The 23,340-nt window shown below is 38.9% G+C and overlaps 1 protein-coding gene across 8 annotated transcripts in view; it reads left to right on the forward strand.

Annotated features, from left to right (window-relative positions):
• The first annotated feature begins 474 nt into the window (after window positions 1-474).
• Window positions 475-23,340, forward strand: part of ahi1 (Abelson helper integration site 1) — a 205,354-nt gene continuing 182,488 nt past the window's right edge. For 6 of the 8 annotated variants that reach the window (XR_011883895.1, XR_011883903.1, XM_072249423.1 and 3 more), the window contains exons 1-6: window positions 475-639; window positions 9,087-9,211; window positions 10,020-10,555; window positions 17,858-18,033; window positions 19,688-19,931; window positions 22,509-22,701. Coding sequence is in view for 5 of the 8 variants with exons in the window: in XM_072249423.1 (XP_072105524.1) it covers window positions 567-639; window positions 9,087-9,211; window positions 10,020-10,555; window positions 17,858-18,033; window positions 19,688-19,931; window positions 22,509-22,701 (1,347 nt within the window). In the remaining 3 variants the exon portion in view is untranslated. Of the gene's footprint in view, window positions 640-7,531; window positions 7,616-9,086; window positions 9,212-10,019; window positions 10,556-17,857; window positions 18,034-19,687; window positions 19,932-22,508; window positions 22,702-23,340 lie in introns of all 8 variants that reach the window. The other 2 variants (XR_011883899.1, XM_072249432.1) reach the window with 1 other exon arrangement.

Consider the following 23,340-nt stretch of genomic DNA (forward strand, 5'->3'; position numbering starts at 1 on the left):
GACTATTGAATACCTGTACTGTAGTAGGATGAGATGTATTCGTCCTCACAATCCGACTCGTTTATTCCTGCACTACACTACTTACTTTGTAGCTGTTGCACTTTATTCTGCATTCTGCTATTGCTTTACCTTGTTCTACCTCAACGCACCGTGTAATGATTTATCTATGAAAAGCTTTTCACTGTATCTCGGAACATGTGACAAAAAGAAACCAATACCAATGGCAATGCTACAGTTTCTATAGCTTTCAATTGCTTTCCAGTTTACGCAGGCACCGGATGCCTACCAGAACTCGTGCTTCCGATCCTGAAAGCTATGAGAAGTCAACGGGCGTACTCATCCGCCAGTTACGGGACGTTCTCGTCCAGTGCCTCTCGGACCAGCGCTCCAGTCCGGCCCCCTGCATGGAGCCAGGAGGACCGTGGAGCTTGTGATTGGCGGACGAGTCTCAAAGGTTATGGTGACGTAGTTGGATGCGCTTCACCCTCCTCCAGCGCCGCGCACAAGCGGAGCTCAGCCATACGGACGCTGGGTTAATCTCGCAGCCCGTGGGCGCTGATGTGTGAATGAGACCGCGCTGGAACCGGAGCCACGCAGTCGAGGCCGCAGTGAGCCCTGACTGGCGGCCTCTCCGCACAGGTTGGTACCCGAGTCAGCGCCGGGTTTGTGATGGTTGCCAGGAGGCGGCTTCAGCGTTGCTAGGCCGCTCCTACGAGGAAAGGCTGTGGTCTCCTTGAACAACTTTACCGGTGCACAGTCTGCGCTTCCAGTTAAAATGTAGCGCGAGGTGCTGTGGCAGGGACCTTAGTGAGGGATAAATAAAGTGCACTTTGTAATTGCTGTGATCTCCAGCGACTTTGCTGTTCCTGGCATCTGTAGAAGTGATCACCAGGTGAAGCTGTCAATGAGACCTGACGGATCCATCTGGATAGACATCTGAGTCACGTGGTAGTCACTTGTTTCTTTTCCGTCTACCGACCCTTCTATTTCATTTGGAACACCGGCTCTTTTGCGTTTCTGTTAGTTGCAGTGTAATTTTATAATCAACTGAAACTAACTGAGGGTACGAACCCAAATTCTGTGACTCCGTTTTCTGTAGAGGCCATAAAAGGATAATTAGGTCGATTGCCACCTACATGGAAACGACGTTTTACCCTCTTTTGTGCAAACTGTTCCACTGACACCTTGTATACCACGAAGATACCTGAAGTATTGTTTTTTTCTTTTCCGTTTCTGATTTTTTCCGCTGTTATTTCCATTATTTAAAATGTGCAAACAGAAACAATAGTGTCGAAAACAAATGAGAACTTGTGGAAAGGACAAGGGGAAAAAAACTAACAACTAACATTTAGTATGCTTTAGACAAGTGATTTTTTTTGTTCGTAAAAGTAAAGGTGAAATTGGCAAAGTAGATGCTATTACTTGAAAACTTGAGACTACTGATTAGCCTAGTTATCAGGGTGAACTTATTGAGTAACACCAAATTCACCGGATAATTCAAAACCTCTGAGAACCTAGAGGGGCAAAAGAAAAATTGTTAGAGAAACTCAGCAGCATCTTTGGAAGAAAATGGTCAGTCAACATCACTTCATCCAGAGGCAATTGTCAGGTTGTGAGGAAGGGAAAGGGAAGGAATGAGGGAAGACAAAGGGGAGTGGTTACCAGAAGTTGGAGAAGTCAATATTGATGTCTAGTTGAAAACCACCAATATGGAACATGAGCAACACACATCAAAGTTGCTGGTGAACGCAGCAGGCCAGGCAGCATCTGTACGAAGAGGTGCAGTCGACGTTTCAGGCCAAGACCCTTCGTCAGGACTAACTGAAGGGTCTCGGCCTAAAACGTCGACTGCATCTCTTCCTACAGATGCTGCCTGGCCTGCTGCGTTCACCAGCAACTTTGATGTGTGTTGCTTGAATTTCCAGCATCTGCAGAATTCCTGTTGTTTTAATATGGAACATGAGGTGTTTTTCCAACCTGTATCTGCCCTCCTTGTAGCAGTAGAGGAAGCTGTGGATAAACATGTTGATGGGGAAATGGTAAGTGGAATTGAAATGGGTGGCCTTTGACAGATCTTGACTGTTGCAGTGAACCAAGCAAAGGTGCTTGGCAAAGTGAGCTTCTTGAGTCTCACAAATGCAATAAATGACACTAACAGGCTTGCAGCTGAAGCACCACCTCACCTGGAAGGATTGTTTAGGGTCTTGAATAGTGGTGAGGGAGATGTGTTTTCCTTTCCTTCCCTACCCTCACAACATATCCATCACCTACCTCCTGGTTCCTCAAGTTTTTTCATTTATCTATAGTCATCTCCTATCAGATTCCTCCTTCAACCCTTTGCCTCTTCTACCTTTCATCTCCCAGCTGCTCACATCATTCCCTCACCCACAAACCTGCCTTCCCTTTCTCACCAGTGACCTCTAGCTATGTTTTCCCCCCTTCCCCCTACCCTTTTATTCTGGCTTCTGCCCTTTTCCATTCCAGTCCTCCAGTCCTGATAAGGGTCGGAATCAGAAAGAGGTTTGATATCACTGGTATATGTTGTGAAATTTGTTGTCTTTGTGGTAGCAATACATTGCAATATATTATAATACAGAACAAAACTGAATTGACAGAGGGGAAGAGCTGTACCTGTGTAAGGGGGTTTCGATTTTTATGTTACTGCGGAGGCTAATTAAAATGGTGTTTTTGTTATGTTAATCTGGGGAATGCGGCTTTGTTGTGCTTTAACGCTGAGAAAGTTTGCGCTAGCAGCTTATTGTGGTTTAGAGGGTGATAAGAGGGTGCTATTAACCAATTGGGATAGTTGTTATGGTTTTGGTGTATTTGAAGATACTGTATGCGCGGGGTTTTGGGGCAGAAGGCAGGAGAGCGAGACAGAGGATGGACCAGGTGCTGTGAGTCCGCTAACGGGGTCGGACCCCGAGCGGGACGTTCGGCGAGGAGACGGAGACGGACTCGTGTGGAGCATCTGGTCGACCACCGTTGTTGGTCCCAGGCGGCCGGTCGAGGTGGTCCGAGGGGTCACAGGGTGAAGAAGAAGGTCCTTGAGCTCCACCGGTTTTTGTGCACGAAGAGATTGAACTTTGATAAGTGTGGCGCCTTTTATTTTCCTTTTATATTTTATTCTCTTTTAATTATATAGTTCCAGTAATATCTATAAACTGTAAATCATTTAATTGCATCTGGTGTAATGTCTGTTATTTGGGCGGGGTGGGGTACCTCACACAGCATCCACACAAACGAATTACCCAGTTTGGCGGGGCCGAGGCTGTTTCCCTAGACGACAGCAAGCCGAGCGACCCTGAGGGTGGCCAGGGGGCTACACCTGAATCACTGAATGTGTGCCTTCAGGCTTCTGTACCTCCTTCCTGATGGTAGCAATGAGAACTGGATGATGGGGGCCCTTAATGATGGAAACCGCCTTTTTGAGACATTGCTCCTTGAAGATGTCCTGGATACCACAGAGGCTAATGCCCATGATGGAGCTGACTAAGTTTACAACTCTCTGCAACTGATATCAACCCTGTGCAGTAGCTCCCCCCCCCCCCCACCGCACCCCCCCATACCAGGTGGTGATGCAGCCAGTTAGCGTGCTCTCCACGATACATCTGTAGAGATTTTGGATCTCAGCCCAAAAGGACTGTTTCACCTACTGTGTTTCTCTTGCATTTTGTGTGTGTTGCTCAGTTTACAGTATCTGTAGAATCTCTTGTCCCTGAAACACTGTGACATTTGTAGGGTCTGCTGCCCTCAATGGTAATTTGAGACCTAAAGGTGGACTTCATATATTTTGAAGATGCCTATTTGCTGATCCAAGTCGGTTGAATATAGAAATTTAATTTCTTTAGTATATTTCCTGTAGTTACATTTAAGGGCATCGATGAAGCTATTAAGCCTGGGATAATCTATAGTTGGCAAACCAGGGCAAGGTTGCAGAAATGGCTAGCATATGTGGTAGTGGTGATCTTCATGGTCTTCAGTCTGGACTATGCTCATGGCTGGTCTGCAAAGACCATGTTTGTCATGATCTGGACGTCACCAGCAAGTTTAGTGCATCGTAATTGCCTTGGGAAAGTGGTGGCAATAACTGAGTTGCTTATTAGGCCACTTCACTGGTCATTTTATGGATCAAGCACATTGAGTTGATTTGAAGTCAGGTCATATAGGCCAGACCAAGTAGGCAAATTTCTTCCTCTTAAAGATGTTAGTGAGCCAGATTTTTTTTAATGGGCTTATAGCCATCAATGCTTATGACATGTTCAACTTAAATTCTACAGCTTCAATAGTGGGATTTGAATTGATGTCTGGATTGTTTATCCAGTGCTCGGGATTACTAGTCCAGTTGTTTGTGTTGTAGGTTACACCTATCTCTGTCTATTGATAGCAATGAAAGACAGTAACTTGGCTGACAGAAGTGAAGTTATTTAATGACCATGAATAATATTATTTTATGCACAAATACTCTGCTTGTCTTTGTAAGAGTAGATTATGTATATATTTTGTATGATGAACCGGTAAAGTTTGTCAGATGTTTTGGAATCGAGCTAATTTTCACTGACAAATATTGTGAAGTTTGTCTTATGGCAACAATACAGTAGAAGACAGAATATTAAGTTACAATAAGAATTAAAATATACATATTGAGGCAGTGTTCATGGGTTTATGGGCTGTTCAGAAATCTGATGGTGGAGGAGAAGAAGCTGTTCCTAAAATGTTTACTGTGCATTTTCAGTCTCCTATACCACCTTCAAGATGGTAGTAAGAGAAGAGAAGATGTCCCGGGTGATAGTCTTTAATGATAGATGCCATCTTGAGGCACTGCCTTTTGAAAATGTCCTCGATGGTGAAGAGGTTTGTGGCCGTGATGGAATTGGCTGAATCCACAACAATCTACAGCCTCTTTTGATTGGAGTCTCTATGCCAGGCTGTGATGTAACCAGTCAGAATGCTCTGCCTTGTACATGTGTAGAAATTTGCTGGAGTCTTTGGTGACATACCAAATCACCTCAAACTCCGAGTGAAGTATAGCCACTGGCATGCCCTTTTCATGATTGCAACAATATGTTGGGCCAGCAATAAAACCTCTGAAATGTTGATACCCAGGAACTTGAAGCTGCTGACTCCTTAATGAGAACTGGTGTGTGTGTTCTTCTGATTTTTTTTCCCCCCTTTCTGATGTTCAGAATTAATTACTTGGTCTTACTAGTGTTGAGTGCAAGGTTGTTGAAACACCACTCAATGAGCTGATCCAGCTCATCTCTGCACACCTCCTTGTCATCGCCTGAGATTCTGCCAACAACAGAGATGTCAGTGCGAATTTATAGGTGGCATTTGAGCTGTGCCTTGCCACATAGTTATGAGTGTAGAGAGAGTAGAGCAGTGGGCTAAGTATGCATCCTTGAGGTGTGCCTGTGTTGATAGTGAAAAGGAGATATCACCAATCTTTGTGGATGTGATCTCCCAATGAGGAAGTCACAGATTCAGTTGTACTAAAGCTTAGGTTTTGAAGCTTGTTGATGAGTATTGAAGGGAAGATGGTGTTGAATGTAGAGCTGTAAGCAATAAACAACAGCCTGACGTAGTTAATTGCTGTTGTCCAGATGGTCCAAGGCCAGTTGGAGAATCAATGAGATTGCATCAGTTGAGATTGTGGCAGTAGGCAAATTACAATGTGGTTGGGTCCTTGCTCAGGCAGAAGTTAATTCTAGTTACTACGTACTTCTCAAAGCACCTCATCACAGTAGATGTCACTGCTACTGGGTGATAGTCATTGAGGCAGTGCATCCTGCTCTTCTTGGGCACCAGTCCTTTTGAAGTAGTTGGGACCAGACTGCAGCAGTGAGAGTTTGAAAATATCCTTCAGCAATCCTGCCAGTTCATTGGCATAGGTTTTCAGTACACTGCCAGGTACACCATCAAGGTCTGATGCCTTGCAAGGATATATTCCCTTCAAGGATATTCTGACATCAGCCTCTGCAACAAAGATCACAGAGTCACCAGATGCAGTGGGATTTGAGATTTGCACAAGTGTAGTTTTATTCTCCCTTTCAAAGTGTGCATAAATGGTGTTAAGCTCATTCGGATTGAAGCATGACAATCATTTATGCTGTTAGGTTTTACTGCTGTTAAACTATTTTGTAACCTTAATATTATGATGCTATTAAAAGCTCATTTTGCTAAACATCATTAGGTCTGGCTTGTTACTCTTGCAGTTGTCTTATTTTGCAAAGGGATAAGTATTGACTGTTAATGAGCTTAAAGTGGCCCATAAGGCAATCTTCAGATTACTGCAATCCTTCTCCATGCTGTTACGCTACCTTATTTAGAAAATGTTTTACAAGTATTCTGAAATTAGTTACATTGTGTAAATTTGCAGGATGGATAAGATATGTCAAATTAGTTTGGTCATTCTGCTTTGAAATGAAAGTCTTTAATCTCCATAAGATAATGCTTTCAAATTACTGAATGCAGTTATATTGATAGTTGTAAGGACATTTGTCAATATATTTTCAAAATGGTCACATCCAGTTGAAATATTGGGAATTTCTAAATCTACCTTTGGTTGCAAATAAAATTTAAACATTGCTAGCATTCGTTAACTTGTGTTACATTCATGTGGTTTTTTTTCCCCTGCTCAAGAAACCTCAACACGATGGGAAATGAGGAAAAGGGAAGGGAGTAATGTGCAGTTCTGGTTAACATGGAACAATACAGTATAGCACAGGAACAAACCCACAATGTCTGATGCCAAATTAAAATCACTTGCGTGTGCACCTGATCCATACCCCTCCATTCCCTGTATAAATGTGCCAATCTAAAAGCCTTTTGAATGCACCCATAATATCTGCTTTAACTACTACCCCGGCAGCACAGTTAAGGTACATACGGCTGTTATTTAGAAAAACTTGCCCTGCACATCTCCTTCAATCTTTCTCCTTCTCAACTTAAAGCTATGCCGTCTTGTATTTGAATATTTCAAAGAAGTCTTATCTGGGATGAAAGTTATACCTACCAAATATTTAAGTTTCTCTTTCTGTTGATAGCTTATGAACCAATGGATCTTGTTAACAATCTTTCCCAATCTACTGACAGAGCATTAGTGGAAAGTGGCAAGATGTACATGTCAGGATTTGTTCCACAATAATTCATTGAAACCATTATCTTTTGGTTGGATACTTGTAATGTTCACTGTGTGTGTTTCCTAATTTTGGAAAAGTTGTTTCAAATTTTTTATGTTAAACTTTTCTAAATTCTGATGAAATAACATTGATCAAAATTATTTCATTCTCTGCAGATGCAGCTTTATCTATTAGTATATCCAGTATTCTTTGTTTTTTTTTGTAAATCTGATATGTATACCCAAAAGTTTTAAGCTTAGATGACTTGTAGAAATTGGGATCATATGGATATGAAAAATCAGCACTAATTTGAGGTAACAAGTAAACTTATTGCATCTGTTGGATAACAACTGTATCCTTTCTGCATCATCAGAAGTGCCTTACTTTACTCCTCTTACTACTTGTTTTAGGTTGGCTGTCAGCTAAAGTTATTAAGTGAGGATGTAGTGAATAAGGAAGACTTCCAAGCACAGTATTGAGAACGATGCCAGCAGGTAGAGTATAGACAAAACTGACATAGATCACGGAAAAAAAATCTTAACTTTAAATGGAAGTAGATTATTCTTGAAATGTGTATTGGTTTAATTTATCTTGGGTTATCTGGAAATAACAGATTTGCTTAATCCATTGCAGATGTAATTCTTTTGTTCTTTGCTTGGAAAGGAAGCAGAAGTAAACTCCTTTTCACTTTTAAGTAAACTCATCAGAATGCTGTGAGTTCTGCTGAAAGCTGATTAACATGAACCTTTTTCTGTTATAGGTGATGTCTGATTTGAATGTTTACAACATCTATTTTATTTATGAAGGATTTCAGTGCTCGGGACTTGAACACTCTTACAATTTAGCATTTAATATTGCTCTTAATGGCTGCCAGCTAAAGTGCAGGGTTAGCTTTCTATATTCTGTTCTAACATCATATTTTGTTTCCAATCCCAGAAGACCATCTTCCACAGCTCTATTTTTATTTTGTCTATCCGCTGACATGTGGCCCCTGAAATGTAGATGCAGATAAACTTTTAGCTTGAACTAGATAAAAGTCAATATGAGCTGAATCAACTCTGACAGCAATTTGTTGTTGAATAAATACTACTTTGGTCTAAGCTGAACTAGGGAAAAAGTATAGTGATCTACATATGGAAAAAATGAATTGTCCATGCATCTCCTTTCATAACAATTCTTTACTGCTTGCCTAGAGGGGCTTTGAAAAACATTTTGCACTATGTTAATCTGGAGACAAATTCTAATCCCAATATGATAATTTAAACTGAGCTAATTAAGTCATCTGAAATAAACAATCAGTATTAGTAATGGTGACCACAATGTTATAATATGCTATATGGTTTGCTGATTTCCTTTAATGAAAATATCTGCTTAATCCAGAAAGGTGATCTAAAAAGGTAGATTGTGCTTATTATTTAATATAATTACCAAGATGATGTGGGTTGTATCTGCAATGGTTCTGTCCATTTTTTTCTATAATTATGTGTTTCTTCTATGGACCTGAGATCAACTAAAGTTGGGCAGAAGTGAGGAAAAGATCCTGGGTAAAATGAAATGTGAAATAAATAATATCCAAATATAGATAATTAACAAATACAAACTAAATCAAGGAGATAAATCATATTAAAACATTTATCAGTCAATATATCATTCAAACTATCAAATAGGTAAAGAATTTAATACTTGTGGACAGACTAATAATTCATCTAGTTTTAACTGTAGTTGACAAATAACTTCCACTCAGTAATTTGAAATTTTCAGTAATACTGTTTGAAAGATTTTTTGAAGCAAAATAAGAATTTTGTGACTGTTTGTCTTTTTATATAAAAGCAGATGAATACTAAATATGCAAAGATTATTGTCTCCTGATGTTTTCTTTTGTTCCTGTAAGATCCTCGTATTTTAAGTAGCAATGTATAGTCAACATCTTTATTATTGTTTTTGTCATTCTGATTTGTCTCGTAGGTGAAAGTGAGGCTAAGGCAAAGACCAAGGCTCAGTTTGAAGAAGCCTTTAGAAACTATTCTGCTTTAGCTGCTGAGAAAAAGAAATCAAAAAAGAAAAGTTTGCCTTCCCAAGAGAGTATTGTGGTGAGTGCAGGTTTCTAATAAGGCATTCTTTAATTCTGTTTGTTTTTATTTTTGGATGATATTGATAATTGATGTTATTTATAGGTTCAATAAGTTCTAAATCATTAACCCTTCCAAATGGATCTGTTTTCTGCTCAGCCACTAATAGGATGAAGCATTAGCTATTGACGTTCTAAAACTATATAAATGTTTTGAGTGTTATACCGACAAAATGTTTTGTGATAGTAAATCTCTGTATTCAACCCTTTATATAAAGAGGTATGGCAATTAGACATATTCAGTATTAACATTTTTCACACACATGTAGTGAGTATTTGGATAAAAATAGACCAGTTTGTAAAGTTAAAGCAGGATTTAATCTTGCCAATAAAAACTCTATGTACAAACGTTAAATAATATGTGGATAAATAGAAAAAAATACTCAGCAATCAGTACTTGTGGAGAAAGAAACATCATTAGTAAGCTGTGTGATATATTGCAGACCCAATTAGTTAATTTGCTACCAGTTAAAGAATAACTGCTTTTAAATTGGAATCTTAAAATATTGTCCAAGAACTTCTTGGAAACATTTGGAATATTAACACTGTTAAAAGAATTGTAAGGGCAATCAACATGAATGTTTATCATGTTTCTACAGAGGTCACTGTTGCTGACTAACCTACTGAGTATTTGGAGTCTTTATATTTTTAAGATGTTTTTCATTTCTACTTTAATAATAAGTTTGAAACTTTTAGACTGGTGAACTAGTTGAATTCCTCTTTCCCAGTTTTGTCGATTTTAAAATACACTTTTTAAATATTTTGTTCAGCTTGAAACATTGAGGAATAAATTGGGTCTCCATAAAGACAACGAAGATGAAACTATTTTAAATAATACATATAATCCAGAAGAACACAGTCCCCGCTTCTCAAAAAACAAATTGAATGCTAGGATCTCTGTTGCAGAAAAAGTTAACAACAATGTGCTCCAGGAAGATGAAAAGCCCAGCAAACCAAAGAAAAAGAAAAAGAAATCGACAATCAATGAAGAATCATTTGATGAAGAACATTTGTGGAAAGGCTCTGGCTCAAAATCTGTTATGCCTGTGCAAAAATCTGACAAAAAGAAGTTGAAAGAAGAGAGCCTGGTTGATAATATGATCAGGAGCAATCTAACAGATGATGTGGATTCATTAATCAAAGCCTATCAGCAACAGGTAGCTGCCAGAGATGCTGTTGACAGTAAAAAATCAAGGCAAAAAATCAAGGAGCGTTCATTGGAAACAATTTCTCGTGTATCTTCAATATTAACTAGCAAATTGGAAAAGAAGAAAAAACCATTATTGAGAAATGAGGGGGAAACAAGGTAAGAACTAAATTGTGTACAAGTAATTTGTCAAATATTTCTATTTTTAGCAGTCGCCCTGGAAGCCAATAGTATTTAGTGGCAACTTGTGTCATACAATTGTTAAGTGTGTTTGCACAAGCAACTTATGAAACAATTGCGGACAATTAGTTTTACTTTTATAGTTAAAGAAATAAAATATCTACAGGTTAATAATTTAGCGGCAAATTTAAATAGTGTATTATCAGTTCATTGTTTCATGTGCTGAGTATGCATAAATGGGTTGTCTGGCTCCATTAGAGCATCTGTTACACAGCTCTTCCTTTCAAGGTTGAAAAATTGGATGGACAAATTCCCACATACAGTAAATTCTTATTTGCTATCCAATTGTCAGGAAATGTTGATAATTCTGTTTTTTTCCCATTCATCCTTAACATAGTGAGGCTCCTGGTTACCACACTTCCTTTAAACTCAAGGTAATTGACTATACTGCTATTTTAATTTTTTTGAACAAAAAAATGGGACTTGAGTGTGGTAGAGTATTGATTGATTGGAATAAGATATAAGCATCTGCCAGTCAGGCATCACCAAATTTCCAAGTGTGCTAGATTAATAGCACACTAGCTCCCTTTTATTTTAAAATACAAGGTCTGTATTGTTACGTAGGGCAAAACTTGTTGCCGATCTCTCAATTTTCATTGAACTGCAATTCTTTTGGTGAAAGTATTCCCATAAGTTCCAGGATTTGGGTTTGATCATCGTCAGATGGCATTTCATGTCCAAGTAAGGACGATGTGTGATTTGGAGGAAATACTGCAGGTGATATTTCTGAATGCATGTTGGCCTTGCCCCCATTGATAAGAGCTCATGGGTTTGAGAGGTGCTGTTGGAGTTTACCAAGTGAATAATTGTAGTGCAGCTACAGTGCTGGTGCAGCCCTTATCCATCAGCAGCAGAGGGAATGAATGGTGCTGGGCTGTTCTGTCCTGGATGCAGTTGAGTTTCTTGAATATTATTAGACCTCCTGGGCAAGTGATTCCTCTAACAATCTCTTGAATATGTCAAAAGATAGATACTTCATTGATCCCAAAGGAAATTACTGTGGCACAGTAGCATTACAAGAGCACAGATATTCAAATATTAGAAGAAAATCACAGAGGAATTTTAAAACAAAAGAGTTGCCTCAAACAGTCCAACAGGAGAGGTCATCACTTCCCCGGCTATAGGTTGACTCATTATAGAGCCTAATGGCAAAGGGTAAGAATGACCTCATAGCGCTCTCTGGAGCAGCGCAGTTGTCTTGGTCTATACTAAAAGTGCTCCTCTGTTCAGCCAAGGTAGCATGACAAGGGTGAGAAACATTGTCCAGAATTGCCAGGATTTTCTGTAGGGCCCTGTGTTCTACCACAGCCTCCAGTGTGTTCAGTTTGACTCCTATTACAGAGCCAGCTTCTTTAATCAGTTTATTTCTGTTGTCATCACCTGTGTTGATGCCATTGCCCCAGTACGCAACCACATGGATTATTATACTGGCAACAACAGTCTGGCAGAACATGTGAAGGAGAGGCCTGCATACTTCAAAGGACTTCAGTCTCCTCAGGAAGTAGAGGTGACTCTGGCCCTTTTTGTACACAAGCCTCTGTGTTGGTGCTCCACTCAAGTCTGTCATCCAGGTGCATCCCCAAGTACTTGAAGGTCCTCACCAATACTAATGGGCTTAGTCTTCCTAAAGTCCATCACCATCTCCTTCTCTTACTGATGTTAAGCTGCAAATGACTAAGTTTGCACTATTTGACAAAGTCCTCCACCAGGACCCTATATTCTTCCTCCTGACCTCCTTTGATACACCCAACTATTGCTGAGTTATCTGCAGAAATTCTCTGCTGACATGACTCAGTGTTGTATCTAAAGTCGGAGGTATACAGGATAAATAGGAAGGGAGCCAGTACCATCCCCTGTGGGGCCCCAGTGCTGCTTATGGCCATGTCTGATACACAGCTCTGAAACCGCACAAACTGGTCTGCCGGTCTGGTAGTCCATTATCCAGGATATAATGGAAGTGCCAATCTGTATTGAATGAAGCTTTTCCCTCCATCAATGAGGGCTGTATGGTATTGACAGTACGAGAAATTTAAAAAAATATGATTCTCCCAGTGCTGCCCTGCTTAGCCAAAGAGGAGAAGGCTCTGTTCAGCAGATAGATGACAGCATTGTCATCTCCGATGTGCTCCTAGTAGGCAAACTACAGGGGATCAAGGGCTGATCTGACCTGGGGTCGGGGGTGAGCCAGGACCAGCCCTTCTCTAGTATCTTCAGGATGTGTGAGGTCAGGGCTACTAGACGGTAATTGTTGAAGACTTTCGGTGGGCTCTCCTTTAGTACTGGGACCACACATAAGGTTTTCCACACAGTTGGGACCCTTTCCAGGCTGAGACTCAGATTGAAAATGTACTGGAGAACTCCACACAGCTGCTCAGCACACTCCTTCAGGACCTGCTGAGTTACTTCCTGTAGGACACCTAGCCTGTGACCTTGTGTAACATTTGTGTGGCTGGTCCAGTTGATAATAGTAATACCAGTGATTTTGGGAATGTAACACCAATTCTTTCTCAAACCTACTACATACAGTGTAAGCAAAGGGTAATCCTCTAATTTAAAAGAAAATATTTTCTTTATTGGTCTTGAATTGTATGTTCTTTAAAATATCTTCTTTGTGTCATTATCCTGAGGGTTATCTTTTTATTTTTTTTTTGTGAATGTTCTTATTGTTTAATTGTAATGGCATCTTTGACTACTTGTGGCCCGAGAGATAGCTTTGCCAGGTGTCAGGAAGCACAGCCAAATTCCTTAAGAGGCCCTACACTAAACTACACTGCAGTGCACTGAGCTACATCAAGGAGCCAGTATTCTAGTAGGTTCCTCTGACTATCTACCAAGACCACGGTAGAAGATATTGCTGTGGTCCAAGAACAGTCTCTATGCCTAACTCTTCTCTGTGCTTAACTTTTGCATAATCTGTTTGCATAAACTTTGATAATGTATTTTGATAATTAAGTTAAAAAGTTGACTTGTCACTTGACAAGTTTTTCTTTAATAGCTAATAGTTGAAGAAGGATCAGAGAATATCTGGACAAATTGAAGCAACCTTTTTATTGACCATTTGAGTCAAGTTATCATCTACAGTCCATGAAAAATCACACAGCAATCCTTGATTTGCATTGTAAGAACATGTCATCTCAACTTAATTGTTTCCAAAACTTTGTTCAAATACATTGTGAAACAAAACCAGTAAAAATAATAATAATAATTGCCATCCAGGCCATGCCCTCTTCGTGCTGTTACCATCTGTAGGTGGTACAGAAACCTGTTGTCCTACGCCACCACATTCAGGAACAGTTATTACCCTGCAGCCATCAGACTCTTGAAGTGAATTGCAGAGAATAACTTCATTCACTGTTAGTCTGAACTGCTCTACAACCTACATACTCATTTTCAAGGACTCTACACTCAAGTTCTTAATATTTAATTTGCACAATTTGTCTTGCACAATGGTGGTCAGTCTTCATTTATGTGCAGTTTTTTGTAAAACTTCTATTGTATTTTCCTGTAAATGCTTGCAATTAAATGAATTTCAGGGTAGTTTATAGTAAAATATATGTACTTTGATAAATCTATTTCATCTAAACAGTCATAGAACATAGAAATCTACAGCATATTACAGGTCCACAATGTTGTGCCGACCATGTAACCTACTCTAGAAATTGCCTAGAATTTCCATAGCGTATTGCCCTCTGTTTTTCTAAGTCCCACTGTGATTGGATGATCAAGTCTTGAAGGATATCAATTTTGATAAATTAGGTTAGGGTTCATTTCTGAGCTCAATGTAGCACATTGAATTAAGTCTTTAAACTCATAGTCAAAGTAGGTAGTTTGGAAACTGTCTCTTCAACCCTCTGAGTTAACTCTAACACTAATCCTCCCCCTAATCTACAGCCAGCTAGCACTGAATTCAACCACTCCCCTACACACTAGGGACTGTTTACAATGGCCAGTTGGCCTACCAAACCATATACAGTGCCTATAAAAAGTATTCACCCCCCCCATGGAAGTTTTTATGTTTTATTGTATTACAACATTGAATCGCAGTGGATTTAATTTGGCTTTTTTTGATACTGATCAACAGAAAGACTTTCATGTCAAAGTGAAAACAGATTTCTACAAAATGATCTAAATTAATTACAAATATAAAACACAAGATAATTGATTGCGTAAGTATTCACCTCCTTCAGGTCAGTATTTAATAGATGCACCTTTGGTAGCAATTACAACCTTGAGTTTGTGTGGATAAGTCTCTATCAGCTTTGCACATCTGGACACTGCAATTTTCCCAATTCTTCTTTACAAAACTGCTCAAGCTCTGTCAGGTTGCATGGGGATCATGAATGAACAGCCATTATAGATCCAGCCACAAATTCTCAATTGGATTGATGTCTGGACTCTGACTTGGCCACTTCAGAACATTAAATTTGTTGTTTTTAACCCATTCTTGTGTAGCTTTGGCTTTGTTAGGAGTCATTGTCTTGCTGGAAAACAAATCTTCTCCCAAGTCAAAGTTCTCTTGCAGATTGCATCAGGGTTTCCTCCGGGATTTCCCTGTACAGGTCGACCTTCACTAATCCGGCATCACTGGGACCTGAGGAGTGCCGGATTAGTAAAAATGCAGAATTATAGAAGGATCACATTAAACATAATCAGTGCCGGATTATCGAAGGAACCGGATTACAGGTAGTCAGATTAGTGAAGGTCAACTATATTTTGCTGCTTTCATTTTACCCTCTACCATCACAAGTCTTCCAGGGCCTGCTGCAGTGAAGCATTCCCACAGCATGATGCAGCCACCACCATGCTTCACAGTAGGGAAGATGCGTTTTTGATGTGCAGTGTTTGGCTTACACCAAACATAGCATTTAGTCTGATGGCCAAAAAGCTCAATTTTGGTTTCATCAGACCATGGAATGTTCTTTCGGCTGACTTCAGAGTCTCCCACATGCCTTATGGCAAACTCTAGCTGAGATTTCATGTGAGTCTTTTTCAACAGTGGCTTTCTCTTTGACACTCCCGTAAAGCTGCAACTGGTGAAGCACGCAGGCAACAGTTGTTGTTTGCGCAGTCTCTCCCATCTCAGCCACTGAAGCTTGTAACTCCTCCAAAGTTGTCATAGGCCTCTTGGTGGCCTCCCTCACTAGTCCCCTTCTTCTTGCATGGTCACCCAGCTGGCGAGGACTGCCTGCTCTAGGCAAATTTACAGCTGTGCCATATTGATGATTGATCAAGAGATGTTCAGTGACTTGGAAATTTTCTTGTATCTTTCTCCTGATCTGTGCTTTTCAAGGAGGAGGAGAAGATGGCGGCGTGACGGCAGCGCACACGGCCTCTCCGGTGAATGATATCTGTAATCTATCAAGTAGGGGACCGTGCACAATTCTGATTTGATGGAGACGGACGTGAGAGTACGGAGGAACATCCGGAAAGCTTCTGAATTGCCCGCTTTGCTGCCGCTGCTACTGTGTGGTAACCGGAATCTCCGGAGCAGAAGGCCCCGAATCCTCGGCTTTGCTTGTTTCAGTGGTTGGGGCTAGGTCGAAGGCACTCGGCAGAGGATGGCACTCAGGGGGCTAGTCGGAGGCTCGAAGTTGACGGACGGACTCAGTGTTGGCTGTGGTTGGCTGCTTCCAAGGCATCGGCAAGTTGACGGTGCCTGGAGGTTTATGGCAGGGAGTTTCTCCCTTTTGCTGCCTGCTATCGGGGACTCGGGAGTCGATCGACTCGGGGACTTTAAGACTTTTTTTTACCGTGCCCATGGTTTGTTCTTCATCAAATTATGGTATTATTTCGCACTGCTGTAACTATATGTTATAATTATGTGGTTCTGTCAGTGTTAGTCTTTGGTTTGTCCTGTTTTCTGTGATATCACTCTGGAGAAACATTGTATCATTTCTTAATACATGTATGCATTTCTAGATGACAATGAAAGAGGACTGGGTGTTCTCATAATCTAATCTAGAATAAGTAACCTTTTATGAAGTTACTTGGAGTGTTGTTTTGCCTTTGAGGTGTAATTTTTGCCAGGATACTGACTTACCAGCAGTTGGGCCTTCCAGATACAGCTGTATTTTTACTACAATCAATTGAAACACCTTGAATGCACATGGTGAACTCCATTTAACTAACTATGTGATTTTTAAAACCAATTGATTGCACCAGTGATGATTTGTGTTATATTAAAGGGAGTGATTTTCTGTTTTATATTTGTAGGTCTGTTTTCACTTTGACAGGAAAGTTTTTTCTGTTGATCAGTGTCAAAAAAGCCACATTAAATCCACTGTGATTCAACGTGATAAAACATAAAAACTTCTGGGGACTGAGTACTTTTCATAGGCATTATATCTTTGGGAGGTGGTGTGAAAGTGGGGAAGCCCATGCTGTTGTGGGGAGGACATGCAAACTCTGTGCAAAAGGTCCGTATGGAATTTGGTTCACTGGACCTGTATGGTAGCTCTACTAACTATGCCTCTCTGAGTCGCTCAGATTTCTTAAGTAGCTTGGTCAGTATTCTCAGCCATGCTGAAAGATGATATCTCTTAGCTGTTGAATTTAAGAACAGCCAATAACCAATTGTAAATTATAACTTGAAAGCTGTGCATATTCACAGTTGTAAGGGATTTAGTGTATGTATGTTATTGGACTGGTATCCATCGACCTGGACTATTAGTCCAGAGGAATGTACTGAATCCACATGGCATCTGAATATTGTTTAAATACAAGTAATTACCTAAATCTTCAATAACAAGCTATGATCTTTGTGAATGAAACTAAGATTATTGTGAGAACCTGTCTGGATCATTGATGTCTTTCAGTGTTCTCTTACTTGGTCTTGCATCTACCTCACTCCAGATCCACTGATGTAATTGACCCTCAAGTAAAATGCCTACCTGCTCATAAGGATAAATCCTGGCCTTACAGGAGTGTCCACTTTGACTATAAATATCTTTTTTAAAGTTCAGGGCTCATGCTGTAAATTTTATTTTCATTATTGACAACTGAATATAGATATTTCAGATCATAAATTTCTTGTAACTAAATGTTCCTCTTTGCCACCTTGAAAGTGCAAATATATGAATTATTTTTCATCTGAAAATTAATTTGTCACAAGCAAGATATCATTATATTGGGCTCATTTAAAAGTTTGGTTAAGTGATTCAAAAGGGCACTTTATTTTCACAATCAGAATTTTTTTTTATTTATTGTTCTCTTCTGCTTAAGTGAAATGCACATTTCAGAACTGCAAGGTAATCGTGATGAAACTGATGATACGGGGGAAAAGATTGCTCGCAGAAGATTGATACCTGACTTGGAGATTAGTGATGAAGAAAAACAGAAGCAGGGGGAGAAAGAGATTCAACAAATAACTAAAAGGAAGAAGACCAAGAAAACTAAAGGTGCTTAAATTGTGCAAGTAAAAATTAATTTAAATTGGGATTTAAATATTTAATTAGGATCTTAAGACATTTACATTTTTGTTTTATGTTGCCTTTGATACTTCAATGAATAACTGAAAAATTTTAATCTCATTAATTGACTTAGTTCAACTGTCTAACACTTGATTTTTCAAACCCAATATAAAATTAAGAGGATGTCACGAACCTAAAACCCAGAGAGATCCAGTTGAACAAGAACATAAAAATAACGAATGTAGGCTCCTAACCCAAAATGTTGATCATCCCTTTACTTCTATCGAAGTTGCTTGACCTCTGAGTTCCTTCACCTTCTTCTCTGGATTCTATCTTCTGCAGTCTCCCAGTTAATGCATTTATTTTCAGCCTGAGAATTGGATTGAATTTAACTTAGACTGGTAGTCTCCAGCTGGTGATTGGGATCTTGTACATTTGACAAGTTGCAACTTGGTTCTTGGTAGACGTAAGTCAGTAGCAACTGGGCAAATGAAAAGCAAGTGTGTAATGGGAGAGACAGAAGGATGGCGAGGGCAAAGTGATAGAGAAACGATCTCTTTGTCCGGGTGTCAGTGCTTTCAAAGCTGCAAAAGATTGTGCATTTGCTGGAAATCTAGAGCAACAGATACAAAATGCTGGAGGAACTCACAGATCAGGCAGGATCAATAGAGGGAAATGAACAGCTGAGGTCTCAGGTTGAGATCCTTCGTCAGGATTCAGTCTAAATGGAGGGTGTTGGCCTGAAAATTGACTTTTCATTTTCCTCTATAGATGTAGCCTGACCTGCTGAGTTCCTCCGGCATTTTGTCTGTTACAACACTTTTGGAGTTGTACAGTTAATAGATGATAGGCAATTAGAGAACAGAAATCTCCTGCTCTGTAACTATTCTGTTTCTTCTAATAAAAACAAAAGAGCATTTGGAACTGAGAGAACTGGAACACAGCAGCTGCTGAAAATCTAAACCAAAAGTGCTGGAAATACGTAGCAAACTAGACCCCATGTGCATAGAGGGAGAAACTGAATTAAGGTGGATCTTGCATTAGAATGGTTTGACAAACCGGATAAAGCTGGCTGTCTGAAATAGTTCAATTCAGTATTGATTCCCGAGAGATACCACGTGTCTAGGGAGATGAGATGTTGGTGAATAGTAGAAACGGGGCGGAGTTGATGAGAATGTTGGGAGATTAAAAATGAATAAGTATAAATGTACAGATTCATTGTGTCATTCTTTGCTGATCAATTGAATGGGAACAACTGCTGGGGGGAAGTTTGCACTTTGCGGCTGAATACCATGTGTCCAACATTGGGCACAGCTGGTAGATCTTCTGCAAGTTTTGACAAGTAATTTTGAGAGTTGTATGTTTGAACAAGTATATCAAGTCTCGGTGGTTAATATGGGGGGGAGGGGAGGGAAAGGGAGATGAACTGCTAGTTCCTTGTGAACATTTCCCAACAAGTTCCAGTCAATTAAGTTGTAGCAAAGGAACTGGTTTGGGGAAAAAAAAGTTTGATTTTACAATGCATATTGATATTTATTGCTAAAAGTGGTAGTTAAATCTCAGGGAATGTTTTCACACTGACTATTTAGCTTAACAGTAAGAGAAGTTTTAAAAATACGTTGAAATTTTTATTTTATGACAGTGAAAAAATTGGAGATGGAGGAAGAAGAAGAAATGCTTGACCCTGAAAATGAAGAAATAGCTGCAACAGTGGATGATGAACTTGAGCAGACAAAACCAAATAAAGTTGCTGATGATAATCTAGTTCTTGGAGTAAACATCCACAGAGCAGACCTGTTAAAAACAGATATTATGACATCACATCCTTCAGTGAAGGTTCACGTAATTAACGAAGAGACTGGTCAATATGTCAGGAAAGAATACAGGTGAGATACAAGATTTAAAGTTGAGCAGTATGGAGCAAATTCAATTAAAAATTCAAAATGCAAAGAAAATTTTTGTTGTACATATATGTAAAATAATATTTAATGAAACCTTTAAGAAGTTACATTTGTACAACATCTTTCTTTAAGACATCTTGTATCACTTCACAAATTGTTTTTTCACTTGTCATTGGGAGATAAGACAGCCTTCAGTGAACTAAGCAATAAGTTAATTTATTTTGCTGTATAGAATTAATTCAGAATCTGAATCAGGTTTATCACTGAGATGTGAAGTGGAATCTGCTTTGTGACAGCAGTACAGTGCAGTACATAAAATGTACTATAAAAGGAAATCATGCAGTTCAGGATGTCTGAAAATCAGTTTACTTCAAACAGTGCCACATTATTTCTGGTAGTCACTTGTAAAGACCAGCTGATACTGAAGTCGTCTCTTTTGAAAGGTGGCTTTTCCTAGGTGTTATGCTAAGATATCAATTATTTGCACCATTCTGAAGGTTAAACACATATTATAATAAAAGGCAGGAATGCTACCACTAAACAGGCTGATTTAATCTTGTGTTATACATAATTTCAAGTTCCAGAAGTTGCTAAAATGTTTAATGTTTAGAAAATAATTAGGAAGCTATCTGATAGTCAAAAATGCAAAATTGTTTGCAAGGTATCCATATACCAGTTGAAATTTGAGGTGGTCTCTAAATGTATCATGCACACATTTGATGTTTAGCATCTATCAAATAGATATTTTCCAGGGTTTTATTAAAATGTGTTATTGACAAGTTTGTAGGGAATTGTATGGGTATCCAGCAAAAAAGAAAAACACTTGGATTGATTCAATTCCTGAGTTTGAGATTGATAGGCCAATAGCACTTGAAGTTAAAGGACTTTCATGTTAGCACTTTTCAGTACAACAGAAAGATCCAGTGTATTAAAAACATCAGAGGAGAAGGGGTGTTGTAGCAGAAGTGTTATGTTTTTCCACAAGCTGCCACAAACGCCATTGGAGGTGATCGTTAAATAATTTATTCTATTGATGAAGGATAAATACTTTCTACAACACTGGAAATCTCTCTTGTCCTAGCATAAAGGATTTTTTGTGCCACCTCAAGAGGTAAACTGTGATTAACATCTCAATTATCCAATATTGTGGGTGGTGTTCCATTAATACAATGGCTTTGACTTTGTACTCAAGTCTGGTGAGTGGGATTTCAGGTCACATTTAAAATGTATGTAAAATGCTTCAGAGGTCTCTTTCAAAGAGTAGCGTAGTTATTTATGATGACCTCATTCAACATCACCTCGTATTCCTTAACGTGAAATTTTTGGTTAAATTTCTATAAAGATTTTCCAGTTGCTTTGATGCAATAAACGGTGACACCAGTAGCCAGTACTTGAATATAAGCTAAGCTCACTGAGACATTTTAATGCTCTTGGTAATAACAAACTTATTTTTATTTTGGAGATAGGAGATAAAGCGCTTTGGGGACGCTTAAGTTGAATTTGTGTTCTGTTATTTCTATTGTGAGCAGTGTATTGCCTATTTTTAAAGAAAATGTGGATCCACGTTTAACGATGAGACTAAATCACTTTAGGATGTAAGGGATGATAGAAGATGGCACCAGTGGAATCCTCCAAATTTTTTCTTTGGAAACGTGAAAAACTGCATTTTCTTTGGTTATGTTTTAACGTGTACAATAATAACCAAGTAATTTAATAGGTGCAGTAATATAGCAATTATAGTGTGTGTTCAGAAGCATACTACATCTTTGTAGTTAGCACTATTATAGACAATTTTACTATCTTGGCTCCAGTAGAGTGCAGCATACTCATTGATAAATTGGAAAAAGCAGAAGCACTGGACTTGATCTGAACTGCATGCAACTCACTTGAAGCACTCCTTAACTCTGTCAAAAATTAGATTTTGTAAATTGGTCATCAGAAATGTTAGGCCATATTTTGTGTAACTAAATATATAAAATTAGTCATTTTGTAATCTTCTCAGGCGTAATTTTGCATATACGGTGTTCAAAGTTTGCAAAACCACAAACCAATGAAAATGATTAATGTTACAAGAATGATTTTCAATCCATGTGTAACACTTGTATTATCTATAGTTTGCATTGGGCAACACATAACTGGTACATGTTTTGAAATACTATATTTGGCAATTAACTTTGTACAGGCACTTGTATTGGTCTAAAAGTTGATCGTCTGAGTAAATATGATGCTGACGTGCATGCTTAAACAAATGACCTGAGTAAATCCGCAAGGTTGTTTGAATAAAAATAGCTAAATTAATAGCGACGAAAAAAAAACTTGTATCTTATATAGTATATTGTTCTCAAGCTCTTTCAAATAGTTACACTAAAATGCATTGAGTTTTATCTGGGTAACTGTAGTTAAATGTCAGTTATTTGTCATCTGCCCCAGTTAATCCAAATCTCTATTAATTGTTAGCTGTTCAGAATCTATTTTCTAAATCTTTGCCAGAGCAAAAGCCTCTTTTTAAAAGCTTGAAATATTAAGAACATTTGCTTTATATTTTTGTCTCCCCACTGATAGCAATCGACATGTCACATCATATTATGAGCAAGACAATGTGGAACACATCCTCCCAATCATGACGCAACCTTATGATTTTAGGAAAAACAAATCAATAATTCCAGTGTGGGAGGAACAACTTGTCTTCAATGAGCGATTTGGTTACTTCCTAAAAGAATCCATAAGTTCGCCTAGTACTCTTCTGATCTTTGAGGTATTGAATGTTTTAGTTGTATATTAGCTTGGTGGTCTATACTATGTGCAGTTTTAGATGATAATTAGATATATGCATGTTGTTCTGCCCTGAATTGAGTAAATTAACAACTATGAGTTTAACTTAAACAGTTGTGCCCATCAATATTGGAATGGCATCCAAAATAAAGTAATCAACATCAAAATTGGTTACATCACTGAAGATGTGTCCAGGAGGCATCAGTAGATGCATGTACACAGTTTAGTTGATACTAAAATGCATCGCTTTAAAATACAAAAATGCAAAGTTTACATTTGTTTATTAGACTTATCTTGAGTTTAGTTCAATCTATCCAATATCATGCTAGTTGATCTGGAACTCTTCCTTCAGTTAGTCCGGACGAAGGGTCTCGGCCTGAAACGTCGACTGTACCTCTTCGTAGAGGTGCTGCCTGGCCTGCTGCGTTCACCAGCAACTTTGTGTGTTGCTTGACTTTCCAGCATCTGCAGAATTCCTGTTGTTTGAGTTGATCTGGAATGCCAGGTTTGGCAATTCTTTGTGATTGGGTACCAGTCTTGTTTTTAGGTGCGCTGAACTGGATAATTGGATGAAGATCCATTGTATAATCACAGTATAACTCTACCCTATATTGGAAGTACA

The sequence above is a fragment of the Mobula birostris genome, chromosome 2 (assembly GCF_030028105.1).
Source record: "Mobula birostris isolate sMobBir1 chromosome 2, sMobBir1.hap1, whole genome shotgun sequence".
Taxonomy (NCBI): Eukaryota; Metazoa; Chordata; class Chondrichthyes; order Myliobatiformes; family Myliobatidae; genus Mobula; species Mobula birostris.